Raw genomic sequence first — 21,462 nt, forward strand, 5'->3', positions numbered from 1 at the left:
TACAGTCTTTGCAACACATGTGATAACTGCAGTCTGCTGTCCACCATCACTCCAAGATCCTGAATCTCATCCACTTGCAGAAGTACAGACCCACCCACACAGTAGGTAGCCTTAGATCTCTGTATCCCAAAGTGTAACACTTTGCATTTATTAACATTAAAATTACAACCCTGCTCATTGTCCAAGCTAAAAGTCTATTCAAATCTACCTGTAGAGAATTAACATCAGCACTACAGGTAGATTTTGAACACATTGCAAGTGTTGTGACTACTACATATTGTATTTTTGCCATGATAATGACTACATTAAGTGACTACACTACATATTTAGTGGGGTGTTGCTACAGACCCAGGAACACAGAGGGTGGGGACCAGAAAATGTTAGACAGTTGAGTTTGGCAAGTGCAAGAAGAATGATTGTTATGGGAGATTTGACTACAGTCGTATAAACTGGGGAGAGAAAGATGCATGTAGCAATAAGGAATGGAATTTCTAGAATTCTTGAGGGACAAATGTCTTAGGCAACATGTAATAGAGGGAACAAGAGGTTCAAGAGTTTTGGATTTGGTCATAGTATCAGAAGAGTTGATAATAACTGAGATGACATCTCTCCCAGCAGTTGGAGAGAGTGACCATATGGTTTTGACTTGGAAAAAGAATAGACATGCAGGAGTATCAAAGAGACGGGAACTTATGTGGAATTATAAGGCAGGTGATTATAATAGTCTTAGACGTCAACTTGGGGAAGGTTCATGGAGAGAGAAATTGGAAAGCCGGGATATCATTAGTGTGTGGAAAATTATTAATGAATATTTGTTAGCAGCAATTGTAAGTTGTATACCACAAGAGAACAAGAGGACACAATTTGGAGTAAAGTGGATGACAAACAATATTAAACAGGAATTGCATGCCAAAAAGAGGCTATGGAAGAGCTATAAGGAAACAGGTGAAGAGAAGATGCATGAAGAGTATAAGACACAGGCCAGAAGAGTGACTAGTATGGTAAAGAAGACGAAACTGGAATATGAGAAGAGATTGGCCCTAAGATCCAAAGAAAATCCTAGGGAATTTTTTAGATATGTGGCCAGTAGGAAGAGAAATGACTGTGGAAGAATGATATTGTAGGATAAAAATGGGAATAGAGTGACTGATGCAGAGAGACATAGTGGAATTGTTAAATTAATACTTTATTGGAGTATTTCATCCTGGAGGAGTCAGTTTTAATGCTAGAGGGATAGGGCAGGTTCGAGGTTTAGAGGTACAGGAGGAGGAGAGAGCGAGTGTGTTTCAAATACTTCCTTATCCTTATAAGGACTGGCTTAAAGGGGCGAAGCAAGAATGCTTTTCATCTTCCCCATTATCTGTAGAGGACAGTGTAAGGATAAGGTGTTATTGAGCTATTAAAACTCTGCTCATGGCAGGAGGGTAATAGCAATAGCCGAGCCTCAGTTAAAACTTCATTGGCTACAGCATTGCCATCACCTACCCTGGAAGTCCTAAAAAGGACTGGGAAGTTCATTTTCCTTCGTTTCAAATACTGAGTACACTGGATGTCAATAAAGATGAGGGACTGGATGGTATTTCACCCCGAGTTTTGAGAGAATGTGCTAGGGAACTGACAGAGCCTTTGACCTGGCTTTTCAATGAAAGTCTGGCTGCAGGAAAGGTGCCAAGGGAATGGAAGGAAGATAAGATAGTGCCATTGCATAAGGGCAGTAGCAGACTGGAAGAATCTAATTATAGGCCAGTTTGTGTGTCGTCAGTAGTTAGTAAGATCTTGGAGAAAGTAGTGAAGGACCTTATACAACATTGGGCAGATGAGGGTAATGTTATCTGTGAGAGTCAACATGGATTTGTGAAGGGGCGCTCTTGTATTAGCAATATGCCAGCCTTTTATGATAAAGTTACAAGAGCATTAGATGAGGGAAAGGCATATACTGCCATTTTCTTAGACTTAGCGAAGGCATTTGACAGGGTGTCACATGATAAGCTGATATTTTAGTTGCAGCACATGGGTCTGGATGTCAGATTGGTGAACTGGATTCAGGATTGGCTGTCTGATAGGTATCAGAGACTTTTGTATGGTGGGGTAGTTTCAAGGAAGCAGAGGGTTACAAGTGTGGTCCCACAGGGCTCAGTACTGGGACATATTGTTTAACCTTTATATCAATGACATTGTCAGTGGATTGCAAGGGGATATTCAGTTGTTTGTGGATGATGCGAAGCTTGGAACGATTATTAGTAATAGCGCAGATGCGGCAGCCCTGCTAGAGGATTTGAATAAGCTAGATAGATGGGCAAATGAATGGGCAATGTTCGTTTAATGCAGCAAAATGTAAGGTCTTGAGGTTTGGAAAACATCACTGAGACACTGCATACTCTATGGGAGGAGTTATACTGGAGGAAGTAGAGGAGACAAGAGATCTGGGGTTGATGATTGATAGAAACCTGAAATTTATGCGACATATTACAAAGGTGGTGAAGGTAACACAGAGGATTGCTGCAATAATGAGAAGGACGCTGACCTGCAGAGATGAAAGAGTGTTTTCATTCCGTTGTATAAGACCCTGATCAGACCACACTTAGACTATTGTTCTCAGATTTGGTCCCCAGGATTAAAAGGGGATAAAATAACTTAGGAAAGGGTACAAAGGTAGATAACAAAGATGGTTTCAGGACTGTATAATGATAGTTATGAGGATCAGCTGAGGGAAATGGACTGCAGAGTTTGGTGGATAGAAGGAGGAGAGGTGATATGATTGAGACTTTTAGACTGTTGAGAGGTGGTTACAGGGCTAACACTGAGGAGTTCTTTCGCTTGGTTGAACAGCAGGAAGGAGTGATGACAAGAGGTCATCCCTGGAAGTTACAAAAGAAAACTGTGAGCAAGAGGGTGCAGAGTGGTTTCTTTGCATGGAGGGTGGTTGAACCATGGAATGCATTGCCTGATGGAGTGGTGAGAGTGAGAATGGTCAATGAGTTTAAAGAGTGGTATGATAGACTTTGTGTTTCTTAGGGGGTACCTCCCTTCGATGAGTCTTGATAGACTTTGTGTTTCTTAGGAAGGAACCCCACGATGAGTCTTTTGACTCCATGGAGGCCTGAATAATAATAATAATTAATACGCTGGGAGATGGAGGTGGTTGTACCATTTATAAGGCATTGGTAAGAACAGACATGGACTGCTGTGTTCACATTTGATAACTTAGTTTTCATTGTGCTGTGGAAATACTGTGGATCCAAAGAAGAATGACCAAGATAATGTCAGTACCTAACATTTCAGAGTAATGTTAATTATACAGAGAGGTTTAGAGAATGTAGATTGCAGTTTGGCAAATGGGTGGCTAAAAATAATATGATAGAGATGTTTAAGTTAATGGGTAGATTTTACCAGATTAATACACAGGGGATTATGAAAAGAGTGGAGGGTGAAAGGGGAAGAATAAGAGGTCATTGCTGAAGTTTTATAAAGGTGTGGTACTGAAGAAAGATGTGAAGAGTAAATTTTTTACATGAAAAATGATAGATGGCCAAATGCATTGCCAGAATATGTTGTGAAAGCAGGGATTATAAATAATTTGAAGGTTCTATACAATAGACATGTTGCTAATTACTCATAAATTGGTCTCTAATGATGAGTCTGCTGATACTATGTAGCTTACTATAATAATTTTTTTAGTATCTTTTTTTATGGCACAAATATTTACGTATATACCATGAACATTTTGAGTTGCATTCCAATACATTCTTTTACAAAATCTTCAACAAAGTGCTTCATATATTTTCCATTTCTACAAAGATTTAATTTTTCATCTAATAACAATGAAGGCAGAACATGCATAATTAATAATGTTAGTAAAGATGGTGATATTATTGTTATTATCTTCTGAGTATTTACATATGCATAATTAAAAAGTATTATTGCATTTACTGTTCAGTACAGAATAATGAGTACATTCCTGTTTGATAAATGTCCATAATTACAGTGATTTTTCTCACTGCTTTTTTCTATTTGTTCTGTTGCCATTTCTGCTGACATCCTTGAAACTTGTGCTATGCTTATCCATGGAAGATATTGGATGATGATGATGGTTTAATGGTTTTGATTCTGTATTCACAGCAAGCCAGGTGTTGATTTTATGTGTATGCATATATGTGTATGTATGCATAAATGTGTGTGTGTATGGTATGTATACATGTGTACAGGGCTAGAAAAGTTTGTACTGCTCAATAGTTAGCAAATATCTCACTCATCAGCTGTTAGCGTGGATGTACTCCACCATGATTGCCTTATATATCATAGTCACATGTTTATTTCAAGATCTTGATAAATAATAAAGACTAGGGGTCATCCATGAAAATTGTGCAGACTAGATTTTTTGCATGTATTGGTGAATGAGTGGAATGGATTGCCAGTGCACTGTGTGATAGACTTTGTATATAAAAGTTAGTGTGGATCTAACAAGATGAGTTTCTGGACTCCATAGAGATACATAAATAATAATAATCTTATTTGGTTAATGTTATGGCTGATTACAACTCTGTCTTAAAGCAAATATCTATTAGTACGATTAAAGGAAATATGTTGCCTACTTATGTATTAGTGTGTATATCAGTCTGTGAAGATAAATTCCATGCATTTTAAAACGAATGCAAGACCATTTATTATTATTATTATTAATACAACAATTTTTGCTTAGAACACTTATGTATTATTATTATTATTAATATTATTATTAATTTGGTAACTGCCATGGAATTAACAGACTCATCATGGAGGTCCACTCAACCAGCAACAGGTCTATCATAATCAGCTTTGAAGTCATTAACATTACCTGCACTCACAATGCACCTTAAGCAATACATTCCACTCACTAACAACTCATCATGTAAAAAATCTACTCCTCACTCCCTTCTTCACCAGATCTCTATATAAAACTTCCAGGAATGGCCTCTCGTTCTTCCGATCTTAACATCCACACTTTTTATAATTTCTTCTGTATTAATCTAATAGAATCCCTTAACTAACTTGAAGGTCTCTATCATGTCTCCTCTTTTCCTCCTATCCACCAACCTCTCTAATCCACATTCTTTCAAACGCTCTTCATAACCACTACTCAAGATTCCTGATTTCACTTTGGTCATTCGTCTTTGGACTCTCTCTAGTGTTTCCACATCACAATGAAAACTAGGTGACCAAATTTGAACACAATACTCCACATGTGGGCTAACCAATACCTTATATAGAGGCAAAAACCACCTCCTTATTCTTACATCAATGTACTTTTTATCATAGCAAGCAATATGATGTGCAGTCTTTGCAACACATGCAATGTGCCCTCGGAACTGCTGTCTGCTGTCAACCATCATTAAAACTACGTTAAATAATAAAACTATAAACCCACTCATTTTTCCAAGCAAAAAAAGTCCATCCCAATCTTTCTAAAAAGAATGAACACTGGCAACAGTCCTCATAATTGCTGGCCTGGTTGGCTGAGTGATTAGTGTATCCACTCTCCAGCCAAACAGCTGTGGGTTCGAATCCCACTGTGGGCATGGATGTTTGTGATTGTCTGTGAAAATACTAGTGGTGGTGGTGGGTGGTAGATGATGTTGCAGTTTGTTGTAGTTGGTGGATTGGTGGAGACAGAGAATTGTAGAGTAGGTGGTCTCTCTCAATGAGAGAGGGCACCTACTCTACAATTCTCTACTACAATTCTCACCTACTCCCTGGAGGTGTCACGTAATAATAATAATAATAATTCCCAACTTTAGATGCAAACAACTAAAGATGACCAGTCATTCCACATGAAATATTATTAACAAAGAAGCAGTACCTAAGACGAGAACCCTAAAGCACACCACACGGTACCTTCCTTTTTGAAGACACTTCTCTATCAAAACTTGCTGGTATTGTTCAGAGCCAATCCAGCTAACCAATTTATTATTCATTCTGATCTTCTGCACTGTACACTAATTCATCATGTGGTAATCTATTAAATACTTTTGCAAAGTCCATTAAATACTTTTGTATAGCGTTGTACATGAATCACCATTATCTAACACATTTGTCATTTTATCATATGAGGTTGAAATTATTGAGAAATACATCATGGGGAAGCCCCAGAGGCAGAGGTAGATGGAATAAATGAGGAAGAGGAGAAGAAAAACAGGTTAGATGAGTTAGCAGTTGTATAAAGAGATGTTGGACATTAGCTTTTAACAGGCCTAATAGCAAGTGGAGGAATAATGTTTGGCAATTCACTGGAGTAGTGACCATGGAAGTACCTGTAGAATTGACACAGAGCTAAAACACTGCATCTGTGAGATAGCAGTTGTAGTGAACCTGTGAGGGAAGGGTCACCTATGAACTGAATTACTCTCCTCTAGACAGCACAAGAATTTTTAAGGAAATTTTAGGTGTAATGTTTGTAAAGTGGATGGGGAAATGATTTTTTTTTTATAGGAATCCTAGTTAGTTTGGAACATTGTGTTTGGTTTGATTTGTTTGAATGAACTGGCTGTTGAGAGAGATTGAGAGAGATTTATTTTGCTTGCAGTGTTGCCATCATTGTTTGTCTGTTTCGTTTTTCATTTTTGGCTTATGGTTAGATGAAAGGAAAGAGGGAGGACATGTATTGGGGGGGGGGGGGAGAGATAGACTCATGAACATGACATCCATACAGGGATCAACCAGTTTCCTTGCCATTCCATGCCCTCAACACTGCCTCTCACATGCCACTACTCAGACTCCCTCACCAGGTACGACCTGGCAGAGTATGTGGCAGTGGGATTATGCTCCACTTGACTGGGAAGTTTCCTGACTTGTTACTGACCAGTTTGGACTCATATACCATCTGGCTGCTGCTGAACTGCATTACCAATGTTTTAACTGAAATGGAGGAGGGATCTAGGCCTCTAAGCATGCTAAGCATGTCCTTGAAGAGTATCACCCCTATTGCATGGAAAAGGGGGGAGGGGGGAGCAGGAGACGGAGAGCAGAACTCTTGCTCTGGAGTTCAAACATAGCATTTGCCACTTCAGTCCCCCTAATAAGCAGGGTAGTTGTGTTTCACCGTTTTACTCTATTTATCTGCTTAACCACCCAACCATGATGAATGAAATATATCAACCATCTCAGGTAGGCCCGGCTGGTGGCGTGTGAGAAGTGTGCACTTCGCACACGCCACACATGCGCCGCAGAAGAAAAGCCACCTAAAAGATATCAAAAAAATATGAGATAAGAGTTTAAATGAACAATGAATGGTACATATACAGGGTGTTCGGGATAAATTTGACATATTTATAATTAATTATATTTTTCCGTAAGTTACATGTATTAACACACACTTCTCTTCATTTAAAAGTTTGGACCCTTCTTCATTCATATACAAGATGTCAGAAAGGATGGATAGCTGGAACCCACCTGAATCATGGAAGAGAATAACTTGTATCATGATGATTCGTGCCCGCCATCAAAATAAGGATATTACGACTGCTGCCCAATGCTCCCTGAATACAGTAAAAACAATCAGGCATGAACTAGAGACTTGCAATGGTGACTACGAGGATGTAGCAAGAAGAAAGATCCCTAGCAGACGATCTGATTGCGTTCGTACAGCAGAATTCCTCGCAAATCTGCAGGAACAGGTGTTGAAGAACCCTGGCATTGGAATTCGGGCTTTGTTCGTGGAGTTGCTAACTGTAGTCAAGCCCTGGATAACAAGGGTAGCCAATGGTAGGCCGTATGTATGGCAGCAGGATTCGGCCCCTTGCCACACCTCTGGGAAAAGTCAAAAATGGTTGTCTGAAAATTTCTACGACTTCACCAGTCCAAATGTTTGGCCTCCAAACTCCCCAGACCTTAACCCCATGGATTATTTTGTATGGGGCGCAGTTGAAAAAGACACCAATCGCACTTCCAGTAATACAAAAGCCCAGTTAATGGATAAAATTAAAACAGTTTTTGCGGCCCTTCCCAGGGAGACTGTAGCATCAGCTTGTTCGAGGTTCCGAAGCAGAATTGAAGCTGTGATCGATGCTAATGGTTATTTTGAGTAAATCTTGTTGATAGTATTGTAATTAACTCTGCCTGTAATGTTTTTTTGTCAATTCATTAAATTTAATAGATACAAAGAAGATTTTCTTTTTCCTTACGAAACTGTCAAATTTATCCCGAACACCCTGTAATTATGAATGTACATTGTCTTCCATTCGGGCCCCTTCAGATCTTCCCGAAAACAAACAAATAAATTCTGAAATTGTATCCTGCACCCGATTTTATCACTGTAATTTTTGATTAAAATTTATGAAAATATACTTAAAATAGTTCTTCTTTATTTTTTGATGTATCATAAATCAACTTATGATTAATTGTTGAGTTCCATGTAAAAAAATTTGTATAAGCAGGACTAATTCGTAGGTAACATTATACTGTAAAGCGGTTTTCATTTGTTTTTCATTTCCTGTTCGTTTTATTCACACTTTATTCAAAAAAAATTTTTTGAAAAGGTGTCGAACATTAATCGCTCACACAAGAAAAACACTAGGCGCCAGCGCTGATCTCAGGCTTTCATGTTATTCCTTCTTGACAGCAACCTTTTCCTGTTTGACCAACTCCCAAACCTGCACCCTGTCATCATTCCCGTCTGTGAGTATATCAAAAATGCTGCACTCTAAAACCTTTAGTTGCTTTAAAGACAGTTATCCCTTAGATACACTATGCCTTCTTTCCAGTCCACACTTCTAGTTAATTAAAGCATCCCATTAGGATAATCTTCTTTTTACATGCCCAACTAATCTGTCTAAACATTTCACAATCAGTGCTCACTGCATTTACTATCATTATTATTTTTTGGTCCAACAACTCCTTTACATCCTTCCTCATAGAATTTCTCAGTTTTTTTTTCCTAGCCTATTACAGAATCCCATTATATATAATATTTTATTAATTTTAACCTCACACAAAACAGCTTCAATATCTCAATATGTACTATTATTTTCCTCTTCAACTCTTCGTGGATGCAGTTCCTCTACTTTATTAATAGCACTTCTCCTCCTCTTTTCACCTTCCTATCCTTCGGGAAAATTTTATATCCTTCCTTTTCCATTTGTCATAGCAAGCCATTGAGACTAACATGCAATGGAAAATCGACTCATTTCTATTACTGAGATTATATTATCCTGAGATAACTAAGTTTCAGTTACACTAATTATCTTTGAACATACTGACTCAATCACTGCCACAGACTCAGCTCCCTTATTCTGATACTTTCTGCATTAGTACAAAACATGACTCTTCTTGAGCTCATTCTATTAATCTAATTCCTTCTAATTCTAGCTAACACAGTGCTCCTTCACTCTGACTACTCCTGTTTCCATGTTCTGTATTCTTATCTTTATTCATATCTCTCTCACTGTCACCCTTATGTGTTCCATTACACTTCCCTGCCATAATCAAGTCTGCACTATTGTATCCATCCTCTTCCTGTCCTTCCACAACCTGCTTCTCAATGTTTTTTTAATCCTTAGTGACATTAAATTTATCTCAACTTATCTCAAATCCATTCAAATGCAATCTTTTAACTTTAAACCACAACTTTCATTCAAATTCACCCCACACATTAAAACAAAATGAACATTCTTTGCTGACATAATTCAACCATCTTGCCATTCATTATGTGTTTTCCTTCTCAACTCACTGTTATCATATCTGGGCAACATCCTAATCACTCTTCCAACAATACTACCATCCTTCGTCACCCACAACAACTTCCTCAAATCCCATTATACATTCCTTTTCTCACCATCCAAGTCATTTGAGCACACAACTACAACTTACTCTTATATCTGTTTTCTTCCTTTCATGGTTTCTTTCAATGTGCCATGTGGAAAGCCTGCCTTATGCATCTATTCACCCACCTCTCATAATAAAGTATGTCACCATATAATACCATCCTATCATCATTTGATGCTTGCTTCTTTCTAGTGACTTCCTCCTTGTTCACAACAGTCAACTGCTTCTTTAGACCTGGGGTTTCATCCTCCATATATTTCATGTCAGGCTTCATTTTTAACAATGCTTACCTAAGCTCTTCCCACTTCATTACCATTATCACTCACACATTCATCCATTTTCTGATTACTTTTGGTGACACAACTGTCATTTTTGGAATACTCCAGTCTATCATCTCAGTTCTCATACTGTAATACTTTCCTTCTTTTCGTTTATCCTAACAATCCATAAATTTTTTCCTATTTTTTAAGGTACACATGCTAACAATTGTCAAAGCCTATTCACTATGAAAAAGCCATAGAAACATTAATCTTCAAACTGAAATTTTCCTTGCTGGTATATGCTTCTTTACAGCTAGCTACCATGCAAACATAGTAGCTAGCTGTAAAGAAGCATATACCAGCAACAGCAACAACCTAAACCAACAAAATGAAGTAATCACAGGAAAATACCTATATCCAGCCTGACTATTACAAAAAGCAATAAAAAAATCCTGTTTTCTTAGCACAGTTCAAAAATGACACTTATAATGAACCCTTAATGACACTGATAACTCTTCACATCTAGATCATAGGTTCCCAAACTTTTTCGGGCCACCGCCCACTTTGCAAGACATAAATTTTGTAATGCCCCTCCATTAAATTCTGTAACGCTCCCTATTATACACACATATATACATGCTCTATTTTCTCATTGACATCTATTTCTATCTGACATGGTAAATTTTCAAATGATTAAATAATTGAAATAGAAAATTGATAAAAAAACTGATCATGTAAGACAGGCATAAGATGAATTAAAATGCAATATTTAAATTTTAAATGATTATCTAATCGCAAAATCACAAAAATAATTAATTTTTAAATATATATTATTAATTTCTTCTATAAAGAGCCACCGACCCCTAGACCACCTCCAAATGCTTCTGATCCCACTATAGCCTCTCCCCCCCCAGAAGGCTTCAGCGCCCACTGGGAGGTGGTACCACCCACTTTGGGAACCTATGATTTAGATCTATAACCAATCTCATTTAAATACTAATCTCTTCACCATGTATCCCTCCATTCTTCATTTCACTTGTATCCCTCCATCCTTCATTTCATAATTCTCAGTTAATGAAATTCATTGATGCCAATTATCTCTGACATGCTAATTCAATCAATGCACAAACTCAGCTTATTTTTGATATTTTTGTACATTTGTATAGGGTATCAGTGCTTGGTGTGTGACCATTGCCCTGCTTACTGGAGGCCTGAAGTGGATTGAAAAAAAGTTCCTTGTTTGTTCTTTAGAGCAGGGTTTCTAGACTACGTAAAAAATAAATTAAAAATACAAAACATTATATAAAACTGCTAAAAATAGAAAAGAAAATCCTTGGCCACCCATAGTACAAAATGTACTATTATAGGTTTGCTAATAACATTTTGTGTTTGGGAGCAACAAACATTAAAAAAAAAAAAAAAAAAAAAAAAAAAAAACCCTTCTTAAGAGATAACTGATACTGCACTCTTTGAGGTCATCTCCTAAGTTAAACTGCTATACTACACTCTTTTCCACTCTGACCACTCTCATTTCCCTTGCATCCTTCCACTCCCTCACTCTCATGCAGTCCATTACTCTGCCTTTCCATAATCATCCCTATACCATTGTATTCTCTACTTGTCTTTTTACACCCTGCTTCTCATGCAATTGATCTCTCTCTCTCCCTCTCTCTTTTTTCTTTTTTTTTTTTTGATAAACACATATCACTTTCTTTTGCCTCTATGCCCTCTCTGTCTCTCTCTTTATTTCATCAAACAGCAATCACTCCAAATATCCAACTAAGCTCATTCAAATTCACTCTGTACATCATTTTCGACATAAAGCTCAGTCACCAAACCACTCATTATCTCTGTTCTCCTTCTGTACTTACTATTATAATACCTGATAAACACACTAATAATTTCCTAATTATGCTTATTATTCATCACCTGCAACAACTTCTTCAAATCCAGCTCAGTGTTCTTTTGTTTCGACTTTCAAGTTATTTGTGCCCACAACCACCAATAACCAAGAACTTTGACACCCATTCATTTCTTCAATATAAAGCCTCAGTAATTTGTCTCACTGTGCTACCTGAAAAACACGCCTTATGTATCCTGTTATTCACCACACCTTTAATAATCAAAATCTCCATACAATGCCATATGACCAACCTTTGGCACCTGATTCATCTTCCTCTCTTTCATTTACATCAGTAATTCGTTTCTTCAGATGTTCTGTTTCATTCTCCACAAACTTTTTCCTAAGTTCTTCTGTGCTGTTTCATTTCTAAAACTTCTATCCATTTCCTGGTTACTCTCTGGACCACTTTTTTTTTTTAAACATAAAACAATTTCTGCAATGTATTCACTGGGGAAAAGTCCAATACAAAACTCATTCTCTCAACTAAAACTTTTCATACTGCTGAAATTTAATTCTGAAATTATTATACTTAAATATTATAATTAAAATACTATATTTCTGGTAGTTCAGAATGCTTAATGACATAACATTATTTTCTATACCTTGAAGATTAAGTGCAATATTTGCATTACTCTCTCCAAGTTCATTTACAGCATTACACCTGTAAGTTCCTCCATCCTCTGACGATGGATCCTAAAGAAATGAAAAAAGACAAAATGATATTAGACTGCTGTATGAAATAAATTTAAGCATTCTTCAGTTTTATTACATATGTCAATCCTAGAGAAAGGGTTGCAAAACTTATAACATAGCTGCGCCACATGTGGGTAAGAGTTAAGGATAAAGAAGGAATCTGTTAATGTGTTTGTTGAACAGCAGATGGTTGTTTTTCAGAAAAACAGAGAAAAGCTGTTCAAAAGAATAGAAGTAGATGGAATTAAACAGGAGTAAGTGACACTGGCTGGTTAAATATGTTTGACGGTGGACAAAGTATGTGTGTGTGTGTACAAGGAGAAAGAGTAGTCCATGAAAATATCTATAGAACAGGAATAAGGCAGAAACAGAACATACATGAAAGAGTGAATCTGTAAAAGAGGGATCATAATTTAACTGGAATGACCTCTTCTGGATAGTATCAAACACTCTCTCAGGAAGTTTAATAATGCACCACTCCAAATGTTTAGGCAATATTCTAAGGATGGACAGATCTGAAATATATACAGTGCTAGTAGTTGCACAGGTTAGAAGTAATAAATTAAATCAAAAAGAGATTTTTTGGAGGCTGAAGACGTTATGGCTGAGATATATATTTGTTCCGGGCAAGGCTAGAGATGTAAGTCAGACAAAGAGCAGGCATCTGTTCTTATTTGATGACTTGGGTATTATGAAAAGTAAAGTGAAGTGAAGCAAAATGAGATCTTTCTTGCAGGAAAGTAAACAGGGATACATTTTGGTAAAATAGAAGGTCACAGGTTTATTCTTCTGGTAGATGTCGTGTAGTGTCGAGAACAGTTGCTTTATTGTAAATTATTATTATTATTACGTGACACCTCCAGGGAATCCAAAGACTCATTGAGGAAGGACACCTACTTCACCACTCAATCCACCAACTGACCACAACTACACCATCACCATCTACCACCCACCACCAACACTAGTACTTCCACAGACAATCACAAACATTCATGCTCACAGCGGGATTCGAACCCACAACCTTTTGGCAGGAGAGCAGATGCACTAACCGCTCGGACAACCAAGCCTGCAAATACTTGCTTACAATAACATAAAAAAAGACTGCACACCTTGCTTCACCTAATGGTGAATACAGAAATCAGATTGATTATACTATTGCCAGCAGAAGGTGGAGAAGTGCTATCCAAGCAGCAAAAACACTACCTGGTGCAGACTGTCGAAAAGATCTTGAATTATTGATAATTGAAGTTAAATTGAAATAAAGGACTAAGAAGAAACAAAAGAACAGTATCAGGTTTGATTTAAATCATATAAATGAAGCATTTAAAACGTAAAAGTTGGAAAAAAATTAACAAGTTCAGAGAGGACAGGAAGTAAAGAAACAAACTACACAGTAATAGAAGAAGCTAAGAAAACTCTAAGTGAAACAACAAAAAAGAATGGTTGTAAATGACTGTAAGAAGAAGCTTCTCAAATAGCAGCAGAAAATGAAACTTCAGAGAAATAAAGAAAGAGTTAGACAATTGAGTTCAGATTTCCAGAGCTGGGCTAGGAAAGAAGAGAAACATCACAACAGAAGAGAAAACTCTCAAGGATGAATGAACTCACATATCAGAAAGTCTGAAAGGCAACTGCTATCCAAAAAATTTAATTCAAAAGCTACTTTTCTCCAACTCCTCTCAACAGCAACCCAAAGAAACTCAATACAAATCTTCCATTGCCATTTCTTATGCTGGGACAGTCTCACAGAAGATTGCAACACTTCTCAAACCATATGAAATAATATTTCATATGGTTTGAAATTTGAAATATCATATGAAATAAGATTTCATAAGATTTCAACTTTCAAACCAATTAAGACAGTCTGCAACTTGTTAAGATCACCAAAGGATAGCAATGCTTTCTTCAAACATCCTGGTGTTTATAACATCCCTTGTTCATGTGGTTTAAATTATGTAGGACAAACTTCCAGAAGTTTGAAAATAAGAAAAAAAGAACACATCAGAGACATTAATAATAACAAAAAAGATAACTCTGGGTTAGCCTTTCATTTCTCGAATACCAATCACAACTTTGAACGGGACAAAAGTTCTATGCCATATCTAGAGGAAGACTTTCGTAAATGAAACTTCAAAGAAGATGTTGTGGTAATCCATTCAAAAGGCAGCCTCAATAGGAACCAAGGGATAATAATCCTTGCTGACATATGGAAGACCCCTCATAAGAACACTTAGCACACCAAAATTCAACTTCACTGCAAATTACAAAACACGCTTGAATAACAATGTCTGACATCCGACACGTTCCATGCATTTGATGTAATGCGTCTTTTAAATTTGTATGATGTTTAGTACTCATTTATGTTTTTTTCTTGACCTGTTTTAAGCTGTTTTTTTATCACCTTATGTATGCCCAGACAAAGCCAAAAGTCAAGTTGGTGAAACTAGTCAGCTTAATTTGTTATTAAAATCTTTGCCCAATATATCCCTGTCTAATTTTTTTATTGAATTAAAGTCATGCATACCCATTATTATTATTATTACACCCTTCATGGAGTCTGCAGCCTCATTGTGGGAGGTTCATTCAACTGACAACATTCTCATCATACCAAATCTTGAAATCCTTAATACTCCTTGCATTAATAACATGTTCTGGTAATGTGTTCCATTCACTGACAATTCTCCACGTAAAAAATCTACTTCTCACAACCCTCTTCACTACACTCTTACATAACTTCCAGGGATGACCTCTAGTTCTTACCCTCTCTCTCTCTACTCTTTTTATAATCCCCTCTGGAATAATCTGATAAAATCCTCTCACTGTCATAAAAGACTATCATATCACATCATTTCCTCTTATCCACGAAACTCTGCAATCCACATTTCTTCAACCTCTCTCCATAGCTAGCATTTCAAAGTTCTGATATTCTCTCTGGACTCTCTCCAATGTTTTCACAAACCATATTAAAACCAGTGTGGTCTGACAAGTGCTTTATACAGTGGCACAACAACTTCCTTATTCTTACATGTTAGAGTACTGCTTATCATAGCAGCAAAACAATGCATAGTCTTTGCAATACTTGTAATATACCCTCTAAACTTCAGTCTGCTGTCAACCATCACTCCCAAATCTCGAACCTCATCTACTTCCTTCAGTAAAGCACCATCAATACAATACAGTCTTATATTTCTGCACTCCAAATTGCAACACCTTGCACTTATTAATATTAAAACTGCAACCCCTCTCCTTTGTCCAAGTCAATTTTCTTTCAAATCTTTCTGAAGGGAATGATCATCCACAGTGCTACTTAAAATTCTCTCCAACTTTTCATCATCAGCATACAACTGAAGATCCCAGTCAGTCCATATGATATACATCATTTACAAACAGGTTAAACAGCAGGTGCCCAAGAACATAACCCTGGGGCACATCAGTGGTTATCCTCATTTTTTTGAGACCCTGCACCATCATCCACAACCTGCTGGTATCATTCAGAGAGCCAATCTCCGATCCATCTATTCAATATATTATCCATTCCCATCCTCTGCAACTTGCTCATCAATTTATCATGGTGAGAGGATAAGGAATCATCCACCATCACACATAGCATATGTCCAGTCAGAAAGCTGGCAATCCAATTGCAGAAGTCATGGGACAGATCAAATGATGAGAGTTTGCTTGGTAGGCCTTTGTGCCAAACTAGGTCAAAAGCTTTGGAGATATCAAGTGAAACCACTTGAGATTCATCAAACTTCTCTATGGCATTTGCCCAAAGATGGACAACAAATATCAGTAGATCTCCTGCTGATCGGCAGTGAGGGAATCCATACTGGTGGTCATTTATTAGCCAGGTGCCTTCAAGGTAGTGTAGTAGTTGAGAAGTGATGGTTCACTCCATTACTTTGGACAGGACCAAGGTAAGTGAGATATGTAGTAGTTTGATGGCAGTGATTTGTCATCCTTCTTTAGAATGAATTAAATTTAGGCCTATTTCCAGGCTATGGGATAGATACCAGTGGAGTAAGAGAGTACAAACAGACAACACAGGATAGGAGTCAGTTCTGGTGCACAAACCTTCAGGACAATTGGAGGAATGCTATCAAAGGCCAGAAGACTTTTTTTGTGTCTGATTTGGGCAATATTTTTCTAATCTCTTTCTGGCAAAAGAACAGTGGGGGCAATGAATATTGGGCATCTGGAATGGTTGAGAGGAATTTGTGATCTTTTATGTGTGCATTGGAAGCAGAGTGTAAAGCCAAGAGATTAGCTTTTTCTGTAGGTGATGATGCAATAGAACCATCTGGGTATGATAGGGATGGGAGTAGTGTTTGGGAAAAGTTACAACCAACAGATTCGGTGAGAAATCAAAATGTTCAGCTAACATTTGGACAAGCTGCAAGTTTTCTGCTTTTTGCTCTTTCAAAACTCTGTTTAGGAAGCATCTGGAAGCAAGGGTTTAAATGCATGAATAGCAATATAAAGGAGAGCAAAGTGAAGGTAAGAAGGATAACCAGTATAGCAAGGAATGCTAAATCAAATTATGAAAGAAAATTAGCTAAATAGGGCAAAAGAAAATTCTAGAGTTTTTTCACTATGCAGGAAGTAAGAGGATGAATGATTATGGGAGAATAATTTTAATCAATGCCAATGGTAGGAAAGTGACAGAGGTGAAAGAAATGGATAGGTTACTAAGTGATTAATTACTAAGCAAGAATTCATCATCCAGGTAGAGGATTTTCATTTGCTAATGTGATTTTAAGATAAACAAACTGGATGTGCTTTGCATATTTAAAAATATGATTGTGAATACAGCAGTGGGATTATATATCATGATGGTCTGTGTACTCTAAGAATGTGCAAGAGAACTGACAGTGGCTCTGACAAAGTTGCTTAATCTAATTGTCAGCTCTGGCAAGATTCCAACAAAGTATAAAGAGGATAAGAAAGTTCCATTACATAAATGTGGCTCCAAGATAGAAGTAGCAAATTACAGACCAAGTAGTATCTCAGAAGTGGTGGTGGTAGTTCAGGTAATGGAAAAGTTGGTTAAAGATAGAATTCAGGAATGAGTGGAGAGGAATAAGATACTCAATGGTGGGAAGCATGGTTTTGTAAAAAGTAGGTCCTGCCTTAGTAATTTACCCATATTTTATAAAAGAGGTACAGCAGAAACTGATAAGGGAAATTGCTTCACCATAATACTGCTGCTTTGCATAGGCATTTGTCAAAATGCTGCATGGAAAACTATTGCATAAGTCAAAGCAAATGGGAATCAATATGAAATTGGTGGTATCGATGAGGAGAGGGAAGATAAGAGATATCGGAGAGTAATATATGACATAGCAGAATCTAGAAGAATAAGGATGACAGTAGAGTGTATTAGGGCTGTTACTGTTTAATTTGTATATTAATGATTTAAAGAGAAATATTCAGTTGTTTGGTGATGATGCAAAACTGGAAAGCAATAGTTCATAAAGTAATGTAACCAAACCCTTACGGATGATTTAACTAAATGAGCTGTGAAGGCAAGAAGATTATGGTTATCGATTTAATGTTGCAAAATGTAAAATTATTCAATCCACAAAGGATAAAAACAATGTTAAGAAGGACAGGAATATATATATATTCCTGTCACAAGGTTGAATTCCAGATGATTAGAGCAGAGCTCTCATGGCTCTCATCTATAAAAAAGAGAATAAAACTGAATGTGAGAATTACAGAGGAATTTCTCTCTACTAAGTGAGATTACAGATAAGATTATGTATATAAAAAGTCAGCATATATATAAAAAGAAGCTGCAAAAAATTGTGGAAGGGAAAAGATGGATTCAGGTCAAATAGAAGTTGTCAGGATAAGATTTTCACTTTTATGACATATAGTTGAGAAATCATGGGAATATGGCAAGGCTCTTTACTTAAGTTTTGTAGATGTAGAAAAGACATATGACAAGGTGCCTAAGGAAAGCTTCTCAAAACACTACAGTTATACATGCTAACCATGCCAGCCTGATTGGCCGAGTGGTTAACATATCCACTCTCCAGCCACAAGATTGTGGGTTCAAATCCTGCTGTGGGCATGGATGTTTGTGATTGTCTGTGAAAATACTAGTGGTGGCCAGTAGATGGCATTGATGTAGATGATGGTAGTTGCAGTTTGCTGTAGTTGGTGGATGGAGTGGTGGAGATGAAGAATTGTGGAGTGGGTGCCTTCCCTCAATGAGCCTTTGAACTCCTTGGAGGTGTCACGTAATAATAATAATGATAATAATATGGAATAAATAGAACATTATTCAGGGCAATACATAGTCTATACTTATATTATAATTCAGCAGCTAGAATTAAAGGGAATATAGGAAAATTATGTAAAATCACATGTAAGACAAGGATGCACATAAAAGTGGCACTGAACCCAATATTAAAATTGGAGATAATCAAACTTAGCTCTTCACTTTATGCAAATGATGTTATACTCCTAAAGATATCCAGTGGTCTACAGGATTTTCTAAGTCGAATAACAGCTGTAAAAAATTTGGCAAGAAAATCAGCAATAAAAAAAAAAACTATGAAAATAGGTGCGAACATAGAAAACTTCAATTGCATTTTGAATGAAGAGTATAGAACAAGTAAAATATTTCAGCCATTTAAGGCACAGTTTTTAATGAAGACGGCCTGAAAATAAACAATAAAATAAACAAAGCTGGTATGGTGTGTAGTCAGTTGAATAAATTTATATGGAATAAGAGAGAAATTAGCCAATGTACCAAACTAGCCATATACAAGACAGAGTTCAAACCGGTTTTAAGTTATGGATCTGAGCATTGGGTTAGAAATAAAGTATCCAAAAGACTAGAGGGTTCTGAGAAAAATTAGGGGAGGGAACAGATGGCATCAATGGCAGAATCATATTAAAAATGGCAATATTAAAACAGGTGTTTGATACCAAGATGGCAGAAAAAGACCCACAGAAAAACCAAGGTCTTCTGAGCAGTCAGAAATGCCTTACAAGAACAAAATATTAGATACAACAGTATATTAGAGAGCCAACAAGTAATAGAGTACTCTAGAGGAAAATTGTTAATAGGAGACAATTAATATTGCAAACTTAATCTTGTAGTGCTGTCATATTAGCCTGAGCATCCCTTGAGGGTACATATCAGGAAATTGATGAGGATGATGATGATACCTATATATATATATATTGAACTCTTTGCGCTTCTTTACAAACACGAATTATTACTACTATTAATGTGTCAGCAAAAGACTCATTGTTTGAGGTCCACACTCTCATGCAAAAATCCACACATTCTTAGACAATGCATTCTACTCACCAACCACTCTCCATGCAAAGAACCTGATCTTCAGTCCCTTGTCAATACTCTCCTTACACAGCTAAAGGGATGGCCTTTTCTTTTACCCTTTTCTCTTTATTACTGCCACATCTGGACTATTGAATTGATGGCTGGTTTCTAGGATTTCATGAGAATGAGTAAATCATGAAAGAAATACATACAAAGATAGCCAATCCTGAATCCAGTTGGCTAACCTGACATCTAAACCCATGTGCTGCAACTTAAATATCAGCTTATCATGTGGCACCCTGTCAAATGCCTTTGCAAAATCCAAAAACATGGCAGTATATGCCTTTCCCCTCATCAACAGCATTTAATAATTTCACGTTATTGAAAATGGCAATCATATTACTAAAGCAAGAGTGCCCCTTAACAAATCCATGTTGACTCTCACAGATAACATTATCCTCATCTTCCCAACACTGCATATGGTCTCTCACTAATTTCTCCAAGATCTTAACTACTGATGAAACACAAAATGGTTTATAATTTGACACTTCCAGTCTGCTACTGCCCTTATGCAATGGTACTATCTAACTTTCCTTCCATTCTTAGGTACCTTTCCTGTAACAAGACTTTCGTTGAAAAGCCAGGTCAACAGAGCTGTCAGTTCCTTAGCACATTCTCTCAAAACCAGTGGCAAAATTCCATTCAATCCCACAGCTTTGCTGACATCCAGAGTACTCAGTATTTGGAACACACTCTCCTCTTGCACCTCTAAACCTTGAACCTGCCCTATCCCTCTAGTATTAAAACTTACTTCTCCCGGATGAAATACTCCAATAAAGTGTTTATTGAACAATTCCACTGTCCTCTGCATTAGTCACTCTATTCCCATTTTTATCCTGCAATGTCATTCTCTAACAGTCATTTCTTCTCCTACTGACCACATAGCTAAAAAATTCCCTAGGAATTTTTTTGGATCTTAGGGCCAATCTCTTCTCATATTCCAGTTTCGTCTTCCTTACCATACCACTCATGCTCCTAGCCTGAGTTTTATATTCTTTATGTATCTGCTCTCCACTCCTCCCCTTGTATCTCTTCCATAACCTCTTTTTCACCTGCCGTTCCTGTTTGATATTATTTGTCATCCACTTTACACCAAATTGTGTCCTCTTCTTCACTCATGGAATAGAGCTTACTATTGCTGCTAACAAATATTCCTTCACAATTTCCCAAGCACTAATGATATCTCGCCCTTCCAATTCCTCCTTCCATGGAACTGTTCCAAGTTGATATCTAAAACTCTTATAATCACCTGCCTTATAATTCCACATATATTCCCTTCTCTTTGATACTCCTACATGTTTATTCATCTTCCAAGTCAAAACCACATTGTCAATTCCCTCTCCGACTGGGAAGAGTGTCAAAGCTATGTTAAAACCACATGGTCACTTTCTCCAACTCAATTAAAGTCTACATACTGTATGTAGTGACAATCAGTGAAACTTGGAGACATCTGG

General features: G+C 37.1%; 1 protein-coding gene across 1 annotated transcript in view; it reads right to left on the reverse strand.

Annotated features, from left to right (window-relative positions):
• Nucleotides 1-21,462, reverse strand: part of LOC150096673 (twitchin-like) — a 2,440,784-nt gene that overhangs the window by 2,412,215 nt on the left and 7,107 nt on the right. The window contains exon 3 of the mRNA XM_090408679.1: nucleotides 12,561-12,651. Within this exon, the coding sequence (XP_090264805.1) occupies nucleotides 12,561-12,651 (91 nt within the window). The remainder of the gene's footprint in view (nucleotides 1-12,560; nucleotides 12,652-21,462) is intronic.

The sequence above is a fragment of the Typopeltis vanoorti genome, chromosome 18, assembly GCF_054136105.1.
Source record: "Typopeltis vanoorti isolate ZY-2024b chromosome 18, IOZ_Tvanoo_1.0, whole genome shotgun sequence".
In the NCBI taxonomy this organism is placed as follows: domain Eukaryota; kingdom Metazoa; phylum Arthropoda; class Arachnida; order Uropygi; family Thelyphonidae; genus Typopeltis; species Typopeltis vanoorti.